The sequence below is a fragment of the Vigna radiata genome, chromosome 6 (assembly GCF_000741045.1).
Source record: "Vigna radiata var. radiata cultivar VC1973A chromosome 6, Vradiata_ver6, whole genome shotgun sequence".
NCBI lineage: Eukaryota > Viridiplantae > Streptophyta > Magnoliopsida > Fabales > Fabaceae > Vigna > Vigna radiata.
The window spans coordinates 16829665-16852442 of NC_028356.1; the positions used below are offsets into that span (position 1 = coordinate 16829665).

The window sequence follows — 22778 nt, forward strand, 5'->3', positions numbered from 1 at the left end:
AATGGATGTAAACACTTTGTGGATGATTGTGTTGGCATAAAATTGCAGACGTAGTCAACAAGGTGAGGTGGAGTGTTATGTGGGCAAGTTGAGCGACGAAAAAGGGGCGTTGTTTGGTCCGATTCGCTATGCTGCGACATGGTTGCGTTTGGGGAGGATAAACCAGAGGGAAGGAAGAAGGGAAAATTGGGCTCAAACATGGATTGATTGTGAGACTCGACCATGAGAGGTGAATTAGGTGAGTTGGGCTCGGTCATGAAAGGGGAATTTGGGGCTGAAACACTTTCTGTAGAGGAACGTGGGCTGCACAATGTTGGTTTTGACTCTTGGGTGATAATGGGTGAGTGCTGATGAAGACCAAGTTGGGCTAGGCTGAGACAAGGATGGATTGGGTTGATTGAGGCTGGGACGAGACAAGGATGGATTGGGCTCTTTATCTGGAGCAAAAGGAAAATTCATTTCATGAAAAAACACATTTCTAGAAATAAAAATTTCTTTTGTATCCAAATCCAAAATAACGTAAAATTTTGTGCCATTTTGAAAACCTAAGAACACACCACGTCTGGAACGTGGGTCAAATTTTGTACGGTGTGTGTGGATGCATAACATAAACAACTGAAAATTTGAATTATGGAAAAATATTGTTGTTGTTTGTTTAATGACTCATAAGGAGTTTTATTTTGAATTACAGGTGAAGGAACACGATTAATGAGATAAACAACATGTTTGATGGCATAGGACCAAAAATGAATTGACACATGTGATTGAAAAATGAATGCTCTGACAACATTGAGAATATTTTGGTTTTTCTACAGTACCTCAAGCATGTTTCTTATTTTTAGGGTTTATTTGTCTTAAAATATAGGAAGAATAAGAAGGTATTTAGGTTTTTAATCCACTTAAAACTAATCACTTTATACTAATGCGTATATAGTTAATGTACTTTAAGAGAAAAAAATATTTAAAAGAGATAAAGTATTATTATTTTATTATTTAAGTTAAAAATCTTATAAATAGAAAAAAATTAATTATTTTAATTTTATTTCACAAAAATCATAATAGTTTTAAAGCATTTTCCTTTATTTTTTTTTTATAATTGGAAAAGATATGTTAATCTTTTTGTGTATTAGATTTGATATTAGAGATCTTAATAAAGAGTACAATATTTTTATTGGATTAAAAGTTATTTTTTGAATAAGTTTATCTTTATTATTTTCTTTTAATTGGTTTTATGAAGATGATTGCATGCTTAGGGATAGAGTTTAAATGTGTTATTTTTTAGGAAAATATAAATATTTATTAGTTTAAGAACATGGGTATGTTTAGATTATTGATTAAAGTGTTTTATGCCTTTCTTGTAAGAGTACCATAATTAGTGTCGTCAAAATGGGTTGAAATCCGTGAACTAATTCGGCTTACCACGAGTTTGAGCCGGGTTGGGTTGAAAAAAAATGTGAAAACTTTGATGCAAGCCAATTTTGATCTGACTTGCTAAGAATCTAGCTCACTTGGGTTGAACCTGTGGTAAGCCAGGTTGGCTCACCAACTCACCTATTTTTTTTTTATTGAAATCAAATTAATTAATTAATTATTCAAATCCTATTTTTTTTATTGAAATCAAATTAATTAAATTAATTATTCAAAACGCACAACCTTTACTTCACAGTAGAGCTTTTTATGCTGCGTTGTGCTGTTGTCTATAAAAAAGTTCCCATTTGCTATATATTTTTGTTCACGACTATATGTAGTTTCTTGGTTAAACGGTTGTCTATGTCTCATTAAACTAAATTGGCAAAATTTTATGCTTGATAGCTTAGAATATATAATAATAAAGTTCTTTTGTTTTCCTTTTATTTTATATCAATTGGTCCAATTATTATTGTTTCAATTTGATCGATCAAAATAACATGTTATAAGAATCTCAGAAGAAGAGGGTGAAAAAAAGTTAAGTGAGCCAATGAGTCAACCCGTTTAACTCACCAACCCATGGTGGGTCGGGTCGAGTTCAAATTTTCTCGGCTCGCTAATAAATGAGTCGGGTTGGATTGGCTCACTAAGTGATCAATCCATGGTGGTCAGATCGGATCGGGTCGGATTACCCTTTTTGACAGCTCTAACCATAATTGAGAGCTTAAACTTAATTTAATTAAGTTAAAAAGGCAAGAGATATTACAATGCGAAGCTTATATGTGATAGGGTGGCCTCCATCCCTCAACTTACATTCACCATTTTTGAAGTTTGTTCGCTAAGAGTAAAGTCATGGATCACTATTGTTGGTGATTAAGGAGAATGCAATTGTTTCATATCATTGCACGTGTAAGGTAAAATTGGTGTAGTGAGAGAAATTGGCCTACACTACCTTGCGACCGACTGATAGAGAATGAACTCTAGTAGTTTTGTACGAAGATTAAATATGAAAATTACACATAGTTTGAATATATTATTTTACTCATCCTTCCAAATTATTAGTCAAGATAAGACTGTTATGTTTTCCAATAGTACCTTCGGATAGATAATATGGATATGAAAGTAATGTAATCATACATTTGATTTTATAAAGAGAATATATATTGGTTGGATATATTTAAAATGTTTAAATCTTGAGATGAATGTTTAATGATATGGTGAAGAAGTTCATGGTGTAATATGATTAAATGTTACTTATAGAAAATTTGGTTAGTTATGTACTATATGCTTGAGATATTAAAGAATTGAAAGTATTTAAGATAAAATTTGTATAGCTTGAGAATAGATTTTAAATGAGTTATGTTGTATATTTTAGTAGTTAAAGTTGGAATATTTCAATTGAGTTGAATTGATTCAAGTTGTTAATTTTTGAAACAAAATATTTCATGGTAGACATAATAAATTAAGAAAAATCTCAATTTAGACCATTTGATATATTATGTTGATTTTCTTAATTATGCAGATATGCAAAATTCAATTAATTGAAAACCCTAAAGTTTTGGTAGTTGGATGAGTTGTTTAAATAAAAATTTCTAATGATTTAGTTGTTAAGAAAATTTTAATTACTTGAAAATACATTGATTGTGGGAAGAGTAGAGTTTTTGTGAGGTGACCAAAATTTATGGGTAAGTTAGTGCTTGTGACCGCCACTTGCTTCACAAAGAAGGTAAGACCTAATAATTGAAACTAAAGCGATAATTTCTATCTCTAAGAAGATTACAAGAGAATATTGCAAATGAATAATAATCTTAATATCATTTAATGATCGAGTGTTTACAAGAGGAGGGGAGAGAGGTTCTATATATATAGCTTTAGGATAGAAGAAGAGATGATGATCTAGGAGATGTAAGACTAGTAGAGCAACAAGACTGTAAAATACAAGTCAAAGAGGAGGAGACTTATATTAGTTTTCTCTTTTAAGTACAAGCCATATTATGTCCCAAAAAGAAGAGAATGTCCTAAACAACTAAGGGAGGAAGTACAAGCCTAAAATGCTACACTAATACTAAAATATCATTCAATGATCAAGTGTTTACAAGAGGAGGGGAGAGGGGTTCTATATATAGCCTTAGGATAGAAGAAGAGATGGTAATCTAGGAGATGTAAGACTAGAAGAGCAACAAGGTAGCCAAGGCAAGTAAGTTTTGGTCATTTCCTTTTGTCATGCTTCTTCTAATTCTTTTATTTTCTTCATGCTTTGCCCAGTCTATGATCCCATTAGGTTTGGATAGCACATGTATTTTGTCTTCTTTTAAGTACACGTCATGTTATGTCACACATTACTTGAACTCATAAGGTAAGAAGAATATATAAGTTCTTTATATCACAAACTAGAACAAATGATAAGCTAAAGAAGATGAGAACTTCTTAAACAACTAAGGGTGGAAATACAAGCCCAAAATCCTATATTAATCTTTTTTATCAAAAGGGTAAAGAAGTCATGTGATGAGGTGGTTCCTTTTTGTCATGCTTCTTGTAACTCTTTTGTTTTCTTTATGTTTTACATAATCACATCATGTTTAGAGAGCAAAATGGTGGTTGGACGAATTACATGTCATTCGTTATGGGAGCAAAGTGTTGGTTGACAAAAAAAAAGTATTTTCTAAACTTTGAAAAAGTTTTTTTAAATGTTTGTAAGTGCTAAAATTTGTTTTAATATATTGTGTTTAAATATTATAATGTAATGGATGATGAATTGCAATTAACATTTAAATGAGTTGAATGTATATGTATGAATGAAAATCTATGATGTTATGGTTGTGATATAAGATGTAATGTCTTGTGACCATATTTATTTTGAAGGGGAATACTATATTAAAATGTTTAAATTGTATATTGAATTTGAAATTCTGATGAACATAATCTTGACTCTACTTATATTTGTATCATATAGAAAAAGAATATTAAACAATAAGAATTGAAAGAACTTTCTATGATATAAGTGGATTGACCTTTTATTATGTAACTTTATTATAGTGACAACTCGATTAAGGTAATATGACAATTGCAAATCTTTTAGCTATAGCTCATGACATGAGATATAACTTTTGATTGAGGGATAAATACTTAATTTCTAATAAATATTTAATAAATGAATTAAAATTATATCTATGAAAATATATGAGTGAGATTGAGATGAAATATATAAAATTATCCTTGCAATGATTTTAATATATATATATATATATATATATATATATATATATATATATATATATATATATATATATATATATATATATATGTATGTATGTATATATTTTGTACAAATACATACATAATACCTGAACACACATAATTCTAATAAGTATTTTAAATGTACACTTTAAAATTTATTTTATATACAACTTACTTTGTAGGATATCTGTTCTATAAAAAGAAAATGCAGCTGAAAAAAAATATAAACTTCCTAGTTTTTTTTTTCCTAAACTTTAGGGGGGAGATCAATTGCTTGGCTGGAAGATCAATATATACTACTAAATTTCTGTAGCTCTGCAACCAATCGACATGTAAAGAAAGACTCCTTAAATAATCCAACTGTCATTTACTATTACTAAGTCATTATTATATAAACAATGCCCGATAAATCCGTTCATTATTTTCTATATATTTTTTTTAATTATATATGTTATATAAGTATACAATATTTAAATATTTACTGAGATTTTATCTTGAAAACATAATCAATAATTCATCATAATTAAAAATTAACTAATTTAGTTAGTGGCAATAAGTTATATTTTTTTATCAGCTAGCAATAATTGATCTTAAACATATATATTTTAAACTACTCTTAATTAATATTAATAATATGTACCTTGTTTTAAACATGTGTATTAGTTTGTATCATATTAATGTCTCTTATCATCGTTTATACAAAACAACATTAAGGATGTGATACAATGATATGCATGTCAATTAACTCAAATGACACTGGTTTTTTTTTTCTTCTAAAATTATTCTTTTTAAAAAAAATATATTTAAAATAATAGAATTTACTGTATTATTTCAATGTCAACAATAAATTGTGACGTCAAAGAATTACTTTTGCAACATTAATTTTCCACGTTAATATATCGAAGTTTTTAGTATTTGATGTATATTGTCTTTGTACGATGGATTTTGGGAGGAAAGAGAAACATTAAAGTCATGTGATGTGGTTTGAGGTCACATGGCTTGCATGATTCTGGAGAGCGTGCTGATTTACGCTATCACGAGCATATACAGGGTTGGTTGTGTCAGACATTGGATTATGTAAATTAATTTCTTTTACATATAGGGTTGATTAGGAAGAAAATAGAAAATAAAAATTACTTAACTGGATTAAAATTATTTTTTAAGTAAGCAGGATTTTAACCGGATTAAAATTATTTAAATTAATAATACTTAAATTATAATAATGCATAATTAAATTAAATTATATTTGAGAAGGTTTTAAGTAAGATATTTGTAGTGCGATTTAATTTAGTTGATTAAAAAATAAATTTAAATAAAATCTAACACTAATATGCATTTCAATTTGAACATAGCAAATTTAAATCAAATTAATCTTACTATTTTCTTTTTCTTTTTTTTTTCTTTGAATTGGTTTTGTAATTTTATTTTATATTTTGAAAACATAGCAAAATCTATTCCCTCCATGCGAAATCGATTCTCTCGATTGAGAATTTCCCTCGATTACGAATTGGTTTCCCCTCCTTAAGAAACAATTACAATGTTTCAAGAAGTCATGCACTTAGGCATAAGAAGCCATGCAAACTCCATGAATACGAAGAACAACTCCATCAGCTGCATGTGAGGTAAGTTGAAATTAAAAAAAAAGAAAGAAAAAAAGAAAAAATGATGTACATATATGTAAAAGGCCATGCCTTTCATCCTCATTTCTTCATCCATGCGTGAATGAGATCCTTCTATTCTCTCTCAAATTTATTATCTCAAATCAACAACAAATAAATTCACTTGCTCATCCATTTTTAGGAACAATATTTCCTTTGAAAAAGTTAAATGTTTGTTTTGTATTTTTATGCTGACTTATATATTAATTAAGATCACGTTTAGTTCTTGATCAACCTAATCATGCTTTATTAAGTAAACTATCACTTTAAAAATAACAATCAAGCATTGTTTGGATCTTAATCACTCTTGACTAAACAACCCTTGAATATTTTTTGGAACAATATGCCTAAGACTCATAGTATCTTTTGGAACAATAATCATTCCTAAAACACTGGATTATAAGGAATGTAATTAACATCATATATTTGGTAGTTAAAATATATGTAATGTCCTTAAACAAGTAAAAGATGAGGTCACACTTTAAGGTTACTAAAGAATACCACAATGTTCTAGGAATATGCTAGATTTACAATATTTTTAACTTGATTGTTTGTAAGATTACTTCTATTTATGGGAAGCTAGAGAAGATAATCATTTACATTATTTTTTAATTGTTTGTGAAATTTTTATAAATTTTATAATATTTAGTTGTGTTTATATAGTATATGTTGAGGATTGTACTAAATGTTCTTCTTTAAACATTTAATGTAAACTTCTATTTAAAGAAGTATTATGATATTTTATGTAACTTATTAGGCCTTAGGTAAGATATATTTTAACTTTTTTTAAGAAAATTCACTATTGTGAGATTGAAGGACTGTGTAAAGGTGACAAATTGTCCATTATGAGAAATTGTTGACGTAAAATAACTTTGACAAACTCTTTAAGAGATCTTATGGTGTTGATTTTTCTTGTGATATCCTATTTGTGGCGAGACGAAGAAGAATATCAAGAAAACACAATATACACATTATAATTTAGGAATGTGTTACGAAATCTTAAAGACATATCAGTCGAAATATTAGTCAAAAGAGAGATAGGAATAAGTAATGACATAACTATTCCATGAGGCATACATTTAGATTTAGAACGCTTACAAATAATGCATCTATAACGAAAGGAAAGCACATCATGTTTTATGAGACCAAAAGAAATGATCATGTAATATATCTAATGTCTTTGAATCCAAAACTGTCTCATCGACCCCCTTCATAAGCTTCTTTGACAAATAATTCTCTCATTGAACTTTTAGACACACATACAATTCAGTTCCCTTAAAAAGAAAGTCATATTGTTTATGAAAACCATTAAAATCTCCTTTTCACAATCTTTATAAACCATGGACAATAAGAAATGTTTCCTAGATAAGGCATCAATTACAACATTTGTCTTGCCTTGTTTCTGCTTAATAGTATAGGTTGTTTTTTTCTTTGTTGCTTTATCTTTTGTAAGAAGCTTATATATTCTTCTTTCCTTTAAATTGCAACAATGTGGGAATTCAAATAGTTTGAACATAAAAGGAAAAGAAGAATAGATAAATATTCACTTAGTAGCTTGTAACACAAGTCCCTTGTATAACTTTAGTTTCAATCTTTAGGCAAGTTAAGTAGCTTATATACCTTTAGGAGGATGAAGAATTGGGATCTAAAACTGTCTTGACCGTGTGTTATTTAGATTTTAGGCATTCAAATCCCACATCTCTTAGATCACTCAACCTTCTTCTTCTCCTAAACCTATATAAGAAACCTAAGGCCTCCTTTGTAAGATACACCTTAAATACCTTCCATTGAATGAAAATTGTTGAGAGGAGGAGCTCTCTTAAGTATGGTAAAATATGTTTTTGATGATGAATTATATTAATGTTCTTTCTTAGGTGCTTGAATTGTTAGATTAGGCTAAATTCATGTAGCATAGAGTCTTGGTTACATAATTCATGTAGGATAGAGTCTTGGTTGCATAGAATAGCAAAATTGCATAAATCTAGTGCAATTCTTTTGTATTAATCGACTAAACTCAATTTACAATCAGTTAAAGTGAGTCAAAGGCACACCAGGGATGTGCTCTCTGTTTTAATCGATTAAGGAATTAACCTAATTGATTAAAACAATGAGTTGAGCTCAATCAATTATGAAAAAAAATTCTAAGAAACTGAAATTTTTTTTAAAGACTTCATTTAATGGGGATGCTATGGTGCTAAAATCCTTGACAAAACTCCTACAAAAATTACATTTTTAGGAGTGGGCCAATCCCTGATGGTCTTGACTTTTTCTTCATCATCTTGCACTCCTTTAGAGCCAACTACAAACCCTAGAAAAACAACTTCATTTATACAAAAAATGTATTTTTCAATATTAGCATATAGTTTCTTCTTCTTAAGAACTTCTATAACTTCTCTTAAGTGCCCCAATGTGTGAATAAAGTGTTTTGTTATATATCAAGATGTCATTAAAATACACAACAACAAACTTACTAATAAAATTTCTCACCTCAACTACATTTTTAGGAGTGGGCCAATCCCTGATGGTCTTGACTTTTTCTTCATCATCTTGCACTCCTTTAGAACCAACTACAAACCCTAGAAAAACAACTTCATTTATACAAAAAATGTATTTTTCAATATTATCATATAATTTCTTCTTCCTAAGAACTTCAATAACTTCTCTTAAGTACCCCAATGTGTGAATAAAGTGTTTTGTTATATATCAAGATGTCATTAAAATACACAACAACAAACTTACTAATAAAATTTCTCAAAACATGATTCGTCAATCTCATAAAGGTACAAGGTGCATTGGTTAGCCCAAAAGGAAAAACCATCCATTCATACAATCCAAATTTAGTTCTGAAAGCAATTTTTCATTCATATCCCTCTCTCACCCTAATTTTGTAATAACCACTTTTCAAATCTATCTTTGAAAAATAACAAGCATCATGAATTTCATCAAGAAAATCATTAAGTATAGGAATAAGACGTCTCTACGTAATGGTGATGTTATATTGGCCTAACAGTCAACACACATCCTCCATGATCCATCATTCTTAGAAATAAGGATGATCGACATTACACATGGGCTCAAGCTCTCCCTAACCCAACCTTTCTCCATGACTTGTTCCACTTGCTTTTGTATTTCTTTACTCTCTTTCATATTTCTCTTATAGACTGACCTATTAGGAAGTGATGTGTCCGAAATGACATCCATATTGTGCTCAATACCCTTTTTAGGAAGTAAGCCATAAAGAATGTCTTTAGGGAAGACATTCTCATACTCCTTGAGAAGTTGTTCCATACCTAAAGACAAAGAAGATTACATAGAAGACAAACAAATATTGTTAGGCATAAACAAATATAAAGGTTATTTCTTAACCAATCCTCTGTTTACATCTTTTTTTCTCAAGAAATGTATTTTGTCACTCTTTATTTTTTTTTTCACTTTCCTTTTTCTTGCATTTTTTTTTGGAATTTTCTCTCTTCCTTATTTTCTCTTTTTCTCTATTATCACTCTCATCTTAATTTGATCCTTACAAACCACCCTAGGAGATAAAATTGTTATGGACACCTTCTGCTATTTAAATAAGAAAGTATGCTTATTGGTTAAACCATCATGGGTTGCCTTTCTATCATATTGCCAAGGTCTTCCAACTACAAGTGACTCATCTCCATAGGTATCACATCACATACTAACTCATTGACATATTTACTTATAGAGAAATTAATCTTCAACTACTTATCCATCACCAATTCTCCATCCTCACTCAATCATTGCAAAACATAAGGACTAGATGTATAGATGTACCAAAACATGCTTCTTCACTAGTTGTTTACTTGATACATTTGGACAACTTCCTCCATCAATGATGAGTGAACACACTTTTCCCATGAACACACTTCTCTCTTCCTTATTCATACTAATCAACAACCTCCTAACCAACAAAATATCTCCCTCAAAAAGTGATACTTCACACTCCTTGTCCTCTTGATCATTGTTAGATGATTTACCATGGAATGCTCACTAATGTACTCCTTATTCTCCAACAACATCATAGTTCTTTTGTTGGGACATTCAGTTGCTATATGTCCTTTATCCAAACATTTAAAACATCCTTTTTAACTAGAAAGTAAAAAATCATTACTATTAGATTGAGAAGTTACTTTACCACTTGAATACTCCTCCTTAGATTTAGGAATGGTAGAAGCAACTCCCTCTTTCTTAGATTTCCCCTTATCTCTCCATGAGGTGGATGACTTATTGTAGAATCTTTTTCTCTTGAGATGTCGTTCAACTTTGGTGGCTTGGTGAATAAGATACTCCAAGGTCTCATAATGATGCATTTCCACCACATCTTGAATCTCCCAATTTAAACCAGTCAAGAATCTAGCAATTGTAGTCGTATGTGTTTCTTATACGTTAGCTTTTATCAAGGTGACCTCCATCTCTTGGACATATTCTTCAACACTCCTATTTTCTTATGTAAGTCTTTGTAATGTGTTGAAGATCTCCTTTTTATAATAAGGAGGCACAAAGGTTTCCTTCATAAATACCTTTAGTTGTTCATATATAGATATCGACAACCTTCACTTTCCAACTATGTACATGGTAATTTAATTCCACCAATTCATAACATAACCTTCAAACTCTAAGGATATCATAAGAACTTTATCATCATCTTCATAATCATAAGAGTCAAATATATGGTCAAGCTTCATTTCCCATGCCAGGTAGGTTTTTGGGCCGTTAGTTCCATTAAATTTAAGGATTATAATCTTTTTCCACATAATTATATTCTCGGCATTGTTATTGATAAATGATCAGCAACAACAATTTGTCATTAATGTGCTTGATTTTATCATAAAGTTACAGAGAGATTTTAGGAATCATAATAAAGAGATATTCTAGGATCTACTGTTATCAATATAATATCTCTTCCTATTATGTAGTGCTCATCTTGTATAAATACCTCATTCACATACATAATAAAAACACAATTCATCTATATGGTATCAGATATATCTTACTGATCCTACCTCTCCCATCTTCAATTTTTTTTCCTTCAGTTCGAGGGCGTCGCTCCCTCTCTTCACAAATGGCTGCGGAATCCAGTTTCACTTTCCCCAACCCCCATGAACCCACAAAGCCCTTCTCCATTGTTCCTCTATCAGGTGTCGTCAAACTGACACAGTCAAAATATCTCAACTGGCAGTTACAAATAGAAGCAATTATGGATGGTCTTGACCTCTACAAATTTCTGACGGGTCTCACCCAGCACCGACAACCTTCATCAACAACACCGATACCCCACCTGTCAGTCAAGCCAACCCCGCGTATCTTTCCTGGAAACGCCAAGATCGTCTCATGTATGACGCTCTTCTTACAACTCTCTCGGATTTCGTTGCCTTGCTGGTTACCCAGACCAAAACCTCCGCTGCTCTCTGGTCAACTCTCAAGGGCACTTTCGCACGTGCCTCTCATGGACACGTCAAGCAACTCAAGGACCGTTTACGTTCCACGGTGAAAGGTACACTTTTAGTTACAAAATTCATGAACAACATCAAAATAGTTGTTGATTTACTTGCCTCCATCGGTCACTCCGTCTCCGTCGAGGATGTTGCCGATCACGTTCTTCGTGGTCTTGGTGAAACTTTTAAGCCCGTCATTGATGGGGTTAATGCCCAGGACAACCCCATTGCTTTTGATGAACTCCATGAGAAGCTTCTCCAACATGAACTTCACCTGAAAACCACTCACCAAATAACCCTAGGTCCCACAACGACACTCACTGCCCAAGCTAAACCTAACAAACCCAAACCAAGGCCATCTACACAGTCACAGTGGTCGTCTCCTCCACCCAATATCTCTTGGTCTGTGCTGTCGCAACAACAGTACACTTCTCGTTCAACAGGACAAGGACCACGACCCTACTTAGGAAAATGTCAATGGTGCAAAAACGTTGGACATTTGTTGCCGCAATGCCCAATTTTCCGTGAACTCCATCCCACCATTCAAGTTCCGCAAAATCCACCTCGTCAGCAAAATCACTACACTATGCCGCGGGCGCACACCATGACCACAGGCCCTTCCAATCGTCATTACTTACTTGATAGTGGAGCCACACATCATGTCACTACAGATCTAAACAATCTTGCTGTCTACCACCCCTACACTGGTCCTGACTCGCTATTCATGGGTGACAGTTCAGGTTTGCACATTTCTCATTCTGGTACTCTTAAGCTTCATGATATCTCTTTGCCTAATATCCTATGTGTCCCTTCCATGAAACAAAATGTTCTTTCAGTTTCCAAACTAACCAAAGAAACCAATTCTGCCCTTATTTTCTTACCTGATTCTTTTGTTATGAAGGATCTCCAAACCGGCCACACGAAGCTTAAAGGACCATGTGTTAATGATGTTTACGTTTGGCCATCGTCATCTCCATCTGTCAACCATCTTCAACTAAATAAATCAGTCGGTTGGCACCACAAGTTGGGCCATCCCTCCTCCTCAATTTTCAGTCTTCTTCAACGTGAATTTTCCTTAGGGTCTCAGCAATTTCACCAATCAGATTGCTCATCTTGTCAAATAAGCAAAAGTCACAAACTTCCCTTTCATGAATCTTCCCTTGTGTCGTCATTTCCATTAGAAATAATATTCTCAGATGTATGGACTTCTCCTATTTTATCTAATGATGGCCTCAAATATTATTGTATGTTTGTTGATCACTTTACTCGCTATATTTGGCTTTATCCAATGCGCAAGAAATCTGATGTTCAATCAATTTTTCCTAAATTTAAATCCCTTGTTGAAAAGTATTTTAAACATAATATCAAAATTCTTTACACTGATAATGGTGGAGAATACATTGGGTTACGTTCATTCTTGGGTGATCATGGTATAAGCCACAAAACAACACCACCCCACACCCCTGAACATAATGGCATTGCTGAGAGACGAAATCGTCATATTGCTGAAACTGGTCTTTCTCTCTTAACACACTCTAGTGTACCTCTTACATATTGGCCCTATGCAATGACAACTGCTGCATATCTCATAAATCGCCTCCCTACACCCATACTTGGATATAAATCATCATTTTCCAAACTCCTCAACACCACCCCAAATTATGATAAGCTTAAGAGTTTTGGATGTTTGTGCTTTCCTTGGCTTAAACCTTATGCTGATCATAAGCTTGTTGCAAGATCTACCATGTGTGCTTTTTGTAGGTTATGCAGCTGATCAAAATGCGTACCAATGCCTTGATCCCTCTACAGGACGCATCTATGTGTCTCGTCATGTTAGGTTTGTTGAAACCACCTTTCCCTTCTCCACCATGTCCATCCAACCCCCACTACCCACACCCGTCTCCACACGGACTAACCTCACTATCCCCATAACCCACATTTCCCTCCCTCTAATACCAGCTCAATCTACCACCATATCCTCCATCTCCAACTCAAATCCACCCCAATCTCCTACTACAATCCCATATCCAGACACTACGGTCCCATCTACCCACACTACAGTCCCATCTTCCTCTTCTCTAGCACCCCCTCAAGTTTCCCACCCACAGCCACCTATACCTACCGGTATAGTAACCAGATCCAAAAACAACATAACCAAACCCATATCCAAACTTAACCTCCACCTCACCACCAAACAACCAACCGAACCTTCCACCATCACCCAAGCTCTTCGGGATCCTGACTGGCGGGCTGCTATGAAAATGGAGTATGATGCCCTTTGCAGAAATAACACTTGGGACCTTGTTCCTTCATCTACTGGTCAGAACATTGTTGGTTGCAAATGGATTTTTCGTATCAAACGCCTTCCTGATGGTTCAATTGATCGATATAAAGCTCGCCTAGTAGCAAAAGGCTTTCATCAACGCCCTGGTCAAGATTTTAGTGACACATTTAGTCCTGTTATCAAGCCTATGACGGTTCGGGTCATTCTTACACTTGCTATCAGTCGTGGGTGGTCCCTTCGACAACTTGACATTAACAATGCTTTCTTACAGGGCTCTCATTCTGAGGAAGTCTTCTTAAGTCAACCACCAAGGTTTGTTGACAAGGCTCATCCTACTCATGTTTGTCGTCTTTGGAAAGCATTGTATGGTCTTAAACAGGCACCACGTGCTTGGTACAATGAGCTTCGCACATTTCTATTGTCCTTAGGATTCCTGAACTCCGTTGCCGATGCCTCATTATACATTTTTCGACATGGAATAACCACATTATACTTGTTAGTCTATGTTGATGACATTATTGTCACGGGCAGCTCCCCTGATGCAATATCTACTCTTATTTCTCGTCTTGCTGCCAAATTCTCCTTGAAGGATCTGGGCAACCTGACTTATTTCCTTGGTGTTGAAGTCTTGGCGTCTCCTGATGGCTTGTTCCTCATGTAACGAAAATATGTCCAGGACTTGCTTGTTCAGGCTGGTATGCTTGACACCAAACCGACCTCAACACCTCTTTGTGCATCAGTTCCTCTTACCCGTACCAGTAGCACCCCATTATCTTCACCTACTGAATACCGCCAACTTGTGGGAAGTCTTCAATATCTCAGTATCACTAGACCGGATGTAGCTTTTGCTACAAATAAATTATCGCAATTTATGCAGGCTCCGACGACGACTCACTGGTCTGCTCTCAAGCGACTCCTTCGGTATTTGGCTGGGATGTCCACTCATGGCACTCATATATATGCCTCCTCTCCCTTGGTTTTTCATGCATACTCTAACGCTGACTGGGTAGGTGATACGAATGACTATGTGTCGACCACAGGCTATATTCTTTATCTTGGTGGCACTCCAATCTCCTGGAGTTCACGCAAGCAACGGTCAGTTGCACGATCATCCACCGGATCTGAGTACAAAGCACTTGCAGACACTGCTGCTGAAATGTTATGGGTGATCTCCCTATTTGGGGAACTTGGGCATACTATCAACGCTTAACCGATCATCTATTGTGACAATCTCGGTGCCACAAGTCTCAGTGCCAATCCAGTTTTTCACTCTCGCAAGAAACATATTGCCCTTGCTTATCACTTTGTTAGAGAACAAGTCCAGAAGGGTACTTTTCGTGTCTCCTATGTCTCCACAGAAGATCAACATGCAGATCTTCTAACCAAACCATTACCACGCACAAAGTTCGACTATCTACTGTCCAAGTTGCATCTATTCTACCGATCGTCCAACTTGCGGGGGAATGTTATTGATAAATGATCAACAACAACAATTTGTCATTAATGTGCTTGATTTTATCATAAAGTTACAGAGAGATTTCAGGAATCATAATAAAGAGATATTCTAGGATCTACTATTATCAATATAATATCTCTTCCTATTATGTAGTGCTCATCTTGTATAAATACCCCATTCACATACATAATAAAAACACAATTCATCTATAGGCATGTGGTTCCTAAACTTTTCTCGTCTTTGGCCTCGCCTTGGTCTAAAACCATGCTCCTCTTCATTATTATTGTCATAGGTATGCAGTTTCCAAACTCTTCTCATCTTTGGTCACTCCTTTGGTTATAAACATGCTCCTCTTCATCATGATGAAAAGAATAGTCTGAATCATTATGTCTCCTTCTCTTTCTCTCCACTCCTTTTAATCTCACATTCATATCTTTATTATACTTTTGGAGCCTTTCAAACTATAGTTAAGTGTGTTGTTGCATTTAAGCCATTTGTAAGTGGAGCTTCTCAACTGCAACCAATATTATCACAGTCTTAGGTGATGAGGATCACTATTCTTGGAAGAAGCCATATCTTGCAAGAAACTTTTAGTAATAATAAAATTAGAAAATGATAAAACTGCCAAAAAAAGTTAAATGAGACAATGTAGAGACTCTAAAAGAAGACTGACTGCAATTCAATAGATCAATAAACCACAAATAAAATTCTTAGCAAAAATTTGTGTTGAACTCTTCAATTATGTTTTTTTTTTTGCTCTTGGATCTTTACTTTTTGTTTTCTTTCATTATATATTTGTTTTCTTTTGACTTGGATCCACTATTATTTTTTTATCTTCAATTTTGTAGTTCAACACACAAACAAAGAAAACTAAAAAAATTTTCCTTCAAACATCAAAACTCATGCAAAATCAAAGTACACAATTAATTGAGAGTACAATTAACAAAAAAACACAAAAACAACTAATTTTCACAAATCAAATGTTGAATGCACAAATTAAATGAAGAACACAAAAAATTAAAAACACAACGAAATTGGATAAAACCTTGAAGGTTTTACTCCATACAAATTCTAGAAACAATGAATGGAACAAAATTTCAAAACAAAACTCATAACACTAACATTAAAAAAAAAAGTTTTCCTTATACAACATAAAATAAGATAGATAGAAGAGGAAATCAAACCAGAAACCTTGTTATACATACCAAATGATACGTTATGGTGCCAAATGATACATTGTGGTGCCAAATGATATGATACTATCTAGGAAAGAGTACAATCCTTTTGAATTTGAATTCTCAAGAGACAAACAAAAATAAAATAGAGAAAAACACATAATAAGACAGAGATGAAGATGCCACAATCTAGCAGATTGATAAGTCAATAAAGATTCACCACAAAGATTGTCATATTTGATAAGATCCAAAGTTGTAGACAGTACAATCTAACAAATTGATAAGTCATGGAAGATTGCCACAAAGAAATTCATATTTGATAAGAATCAGAATTTTAATCCAAGAACTAAGAGAATCCTCTCTTACTGAATTCAAAATTCATATATTGATCAACCAAGGTGTCTACATATGTATTTGGTGTCCCTATATATAGGAACAAACGTTTAAACCACATAATAAACCCTAAAAGAAAGTCCAAAGGCATCAAGCCTAAAAATAACTTGAAAATTTAAAAATCGAACTATTTAAAAATTAAAAGAAAATTACAAATACTTTTAATTACATAAACTATTCTGTAATTGTGCTCTAAGCCATGATCTTCACATCCTTTGAATTTCAATATTCATGGAGTATCATGAGTTTCAAAGAGATTTGTTCTTTCAAGTGTATACCCCTTAACCTTGTCATAAGTCCTTTTGAATTGTAATAATTTTTTCTTTATGTTCTTCTTCTAAAGGATCTAAAGATAATCCTATATCTGGTATGAATATGAGTAATATCTATATTTTTAAATAAATATGGAGATAGGGATGAACATGTACATATCCATATCCACATGATCCCGTTCTATGTCCTTATACTCTTCTTATTTCTCAACTCGTCTCTATTCTAAATTACTAAAACATATTTAATTTATTAGATAATATAAAAAACTTATATTCATTTTTGTTTATTATTAGTTTAATAACTTATTTTCTAAAACATTCATTTGATATTTTTACTTTTTTTCATAATTATTTGATCATCATCTAATTGTTATTTAATACTCTTATTTGATATTCTTACAATTTTAATTTTTTCTACAATAGAGAAAAAATATGTATCATTATAACAATAAAATACTTGATAATATCATATTTTATTTGTTGTAATTTTTATTTTTGTAAACATATAATTAATTAATATTTGAAATAGTGAAGTAATAAGTATGGATGTGGACAAATATATCCTTTTCTCAATAAGAATGGAGATGAAAAAAAAAAATTATATAATTAAAAGCAAATATGAAAATGTAAACTATTTTTACTTAATAAATAAAGATAGAGATAAGATAGTCAAACCACTTAACCCATCTTATTATCATTCTTACTTAAAACACTATCTTATTATTTATCTCAAGCACAAAATATCATTTGAAGATAGATATTGCAAGATATTTAGTACAAAAACAAAACACATACGGCTATTCGAAAAACTTAAGATACTTTAATGATTTTAATACTTTTACTTTGTTACGAAATCACTAAGTCAAAATTACACAAGAAAAAAATTATTTATTAATATTTTTTTCTAATACCAAATAACTCCTATAATTTATCTCTTATAATTTAAAAAAAAAAAACTATGTGATACGAAATTCAAAACATAAGCGTCAAAACCAATCCCCTTAATTTATTTTTTTCCACTAATATTTAATTTTATTAACGCATTTTATCCTTAAAGCTAACAACATAGCATTTACCACCACTCTATTCCTTCCTATGTTAATATATATATATATATATATATATATATATATATATATATATATATATATATATATATATATATATATATATATATATATATAAGATACTTNTATATATATATATATATATATATATATATATATATATATATATGTATGTATGTATGTATATATAGAAGTTAAGATTACCCAACAATTTTATGTACTACTTTTATATTGTATATGTAGAATTACACATTTAAGTTATTCATGTTTCACAATTTTATACCTTTTATTATTGTCTATAGAATTCAACCATTAATCATAATAATTTACTGTAAGTTAAAATAAATAAATTAAAGTTAGCTAATACAAGTCTCCCACATTTCTTTACTAAATCAAAATAGTGGCTAACAAATCAAACTCTTCTGTATATTTGATTTTACTCAGTAGTAAAATTTCTTATTTTTTTTTTTTACCAATTTGCTAATAAAATGCTTTTTTTTTAAGAAATAATTATTTTAAAAAGTATTCATTATCAAATTTACATCGTAATTTTTTAGTAGAAGTGTCAAAATAAATTAATTCGATTCAAACATGTTGATTAAACATCAAAGTCCTTATTTATAACATTATTTTACAGCAAGATAATGAAATGATTTACCTATTTTATCAAATATTATTATAAAAATAAATTAAAAATTAAAATATCAAATTCCATAATAAATAAATAAATTAAATATTCATACTATTTAAATATATTGATAATCATTTTAGTATCTAAAAATATCAAATTGTCAATCTAATTAAAAATAATAAATAATTATGATAAAAATGTTATAAAAAAATATAAAATAATCAATAAAGAATTGTTGGTGATAAATTACAGATGAACTCATCTCAACCTGATTTGATTTGTCTAACTCACAGACTAAATAAGTCAAACCTAAATTGGCTTACACTAATTTTTTTTTCTTTAACTTAATCTAGCTAAAATCTATGATGAACAAGCTTAACCTACTAGGTTAGAACTCACTTCATCATTATCAATAATTTTTCATGTCACAGGACTAAAAACTGATTTCCATTCTCAAATAAAATATACAAGCTAAGCAAAACAATTAACAAGTCATTTATTATTATTTTTATTACAAAAAAAAACACACGGCACAGTTTAAAACATTAATTTAATCAAACGGTTTATAATGTTCCAAACCTAGATGCTGCTTAGTTTCAAAGTAACTGAATCAATTGGAGAAAGTTTTCCTAGTCAATAGAATAACGGGTTGTTGAAATAACTATTGTGGATCTAGCATTATAGTTGTTTAAAAAAAACATATTAAATTGTTTGTAAGAAAACTAACAACGGAAAGTAATATTTTATTTAATTGATGGGTAATTTAAAATTAAAAAATAAAGTAAAAAAGTATGAATTAGTTGAATTTGTTTAGAATGTAGTAAAAAAAAATAAAAAAAAAATAAATAAAAGAGTAACGGGGGTTTAGAAAGTTTATAATGGTCCCATGTGAAGGGTCTGTGAAAATGGTGACAAATGAAAACTGACAGTTCAATATTTATTTGAGCACACAAATTTGAAATAGTATTATTCCATTGAGCCCCACTCTATATTCCTGTCTCTCTCTCTATGCAAGTTGTTCAGAAAACGTTAAACTCCAAAATGTAACATTGAAGAAAGAAGTAAGTTGAGTAGCTAGAAAACAATAGATGGACCAAAATTTGAAGTCAGTCTTGGTGCAAGTGAGGATCAGTCTGATAATAAACAACGTCTCCACTGTCACTCACAAAGTGGTCTTCTCTCATGCTCTGCAACAAATACTTTATTAGATGAAATGGAATTGGTGCAGATCTCTCTGGCTCACGGTAATACTCTCCAAGAACTCCTTTTGCTGCCTTTGTCTGCACTCATTTCAAAACACATCTCACAACTCTAATAATAAACATTCATCACACTTCAAACCAACTTCAAATTTTCATTATAAAAATCCAACTGGGTTTAAAAACAAGGGAAAGTTTACATGGAAAACAGTGAGTAACAGGAGATAAAACAAAAGTAGCAATTCAATAGTGTTTATGCTTTTTTGGGGGAATAAAAACTGTACCGCTTGAACAAGGTTATAGTGAGGGATTTGAGGGAAGAGATGATGGATAACGTGGGTTCCAATGTCATGGTGAATGTTGTTGATCCAGCCATAGTCACGATCCACAGTTGTTAGACCTCCTCTTAAATAACTCCATTCCTGTCCAATTCAAAACACACCCCTCACCTAAACTAAACATCTATAACTAGTTTCAATAGGATGAACTGAATTTGTTACCTGGCCGCGGTACCAAGGTAGTTTCTTGGGGTGACCATGGTGATGCAAGTATGTTACAAAGTCCAGCCACATAACAAAAATCTGCTATGCTCAAATAATTATATAGTTAATGGAGAAGAATTGGTAGCTGATTCAAATTTTCAATTGCAGAGTTAAAAAAAGAAGAGGAAAAAAGAAGTGACAGTGTAGGAGTGGTGATTTACCCAATATGGAATACCATAGACCTTGAGCAACAGAAGTGGACTAATGATGAATGATAGATAGATAAGCAGTGAAAACATGATAAGCCAACACAGTGTTGAAATTGCTATTCCTTTTCTCTCATTAGGTGGGAACAGATTGCTGTAGGGATTGAAGTGAGATCCTTCCTTTCCGGGGCTTCTTCCAAACTGAAATGAGTTTCCATCACAAACAAAACTCAATACTTACTTTGAACTGTGTATTTAGAATAATAGCAATGTATTGTTGTCTCGGTTCCTGGTAAAAAAAGGACTCACCAAATAAATTGGATAGGCAAACAATGGAAATGGCACAGTGAATCTAGCAAGTCTTGTCATGTAGTCTAGATTCTTGTAAATCTTCTCTGTTAACTAAGACAATGACAGATAAAGAAAACCATGTTCAAGAACAGCCTCGTGAAGTATAATAAAGGTGCCCTTTTTATTGGGACTACAAAACATATGTAACAATTGAATCACTATAGAGGCAATTAATCACATACTGGCACCCATGACTCGTCCTTCTCAATGTGTCCATGGTTTTGATGGTGAGTTCTGTGACTAACTCTCCTGCAAAATCCATGAGAACGGAATCAATTTGGTTGTCAAAAGTGTTCGGTTACACAGCTCAGATGTGATTTTTCAGGTTCACTCAGAAATTGATAGCAGTAAAACCTTCACATCCCAGATGTAAGTTTTACTCAAACGGATTTTCAAAACATGCTATAAAATCTTAAAGAACTTCAAATCGAAGGACAAATGAAAAAGAAAAGAGATGCGAAGAACCAACCATCCATTATATGGAACAAGAATTGAGGAATGCAAGATGTGTCCGACGAGGTTGTTGAGCAAAGAGCTGTTTGAAAAGCTTCCATGGCCACTGTTGAATGCAGAAAGAAAAACTTTACCATGTAGAAAACAGAAACATCCTAAACAATGTGCGAGACTGAAAACAAAAGCAAGACATTACCAATCATGTCCAAGCACAAATATAGCCCAGAACATTGTTCCCTGAATAGGCCAATAGAGGAGCCAGATAAACCAGTTGTCGAAGCGAATTGCTGCCGCCGCCAATGCAGCAATAACCAACACATCCCTGAGAACATAACTGAGAGATCTCCAAGGGTTCTTGACCCAGCAATGTTCTGGTATGGCTGCTCTTATCTCAGCAATCTTGAACGGTGGAGGAGCACTAGGGTCAAAATCTTTGGGGTGCCCATTTGCAGCATAGGCTAAAGGCTCTGTGTCTTTAACCATTGCTGCTAGGTTCAGAGCTTCTCGGATTCAGGAATGTGTGGTGGGTGAGTGGGGTAGTGGCTTTATGCTCTGGAGTCCAAACAATCCAACAAGCATAAATCTTTGAAAAATTTACCTATAACCGCAGCTTGTAACAGTAGTAATAATAATATTAATATAATAATAACACTCAAACATACATTCTACTTTTACTTCATTTGCTTCTCCACTATTTACGTTGCTTTGCCTATAACAACTCACAAACCAAGGCGGATAGTTCTAGAAAAACAACGATCATACATTGTGTTTCTCATTTGCAAATATTTTTTTTCTTCCTTTTATTTTGGATCAAACTTATTTATTCAACAAAATTAATCCCACTCTTTGAATTTATTACCAGGAATGAAAGATTCAATGAACATCATTAATGTGTTTTCCCGTAATTAATGCTCTATTTGAATGTCACATGCACATAATAAAAAAATTCATTAAATGTGAATGTTCACTACCAGTCAAACATTATATATATATATATATAATATATAACATCACTTTTTTTTACTATTATTTTCAATTTGACTCATTCAAC

General features: G+C 32.2%; 1 protein-coding gene across 1 annotated transcript; it reads right to left on the bottom strand.

Annotated features, from left to right (window-relative positions):
- Positions 1–19942: 19942 nt before the first annotated feature.
- On the bottom strand, positions 19943–22358 carry LOC106765282 (omega-3 fatty acid desaturase, endoplasmic reticulum). The gene is made up of 8 exons (XM_014649851.2): positions 21924–22358; positions 21744–21833; positions 21457–21523; positions 21233–21325; positions 20939–21124; positions 20736–20816; positions 20520–20657; positions 19943–20316 (listed from the first exon to the last, which is right to left on the bottom strand). The coding sequence occupies exons 1-8, from the start codon at positions 22208–22210 to the stop codon at positions 20143–20145; spliced, it is 1116 nt and encodes a 371-aa protein (XP_014505337.1). The 5' UTR covers positions 22211–22358; the 3' UTR covers positions 19943–20142.
- Between the last annotated feature and the right edge of the window lie 420 nt (positions 22359–22778).

Coding starts and splice junctions, on each gene's coding strand:
- LOC106765282 (XM_014649851.2), bottom strand. CDS start 22,210: ATGGTTAAAGACACAGAGCCTTTAGCCTATGCTGCAAATGGGCACCCC. Junction 21,834..21,923: donor TTTGTGCTTGGACATGATTG/GTAATGTCTTGC, acceptor TGCATTCAACAG/TGGCCATGGAAGCTTTTCAA. Junction 20,317..20,519: donor ACTATAACCTTGTTCAAGCG/GTACAGTTTTTA, acceptor AAATGAGTGCAG/ACAAAGGCAGCAAAAGGAGT.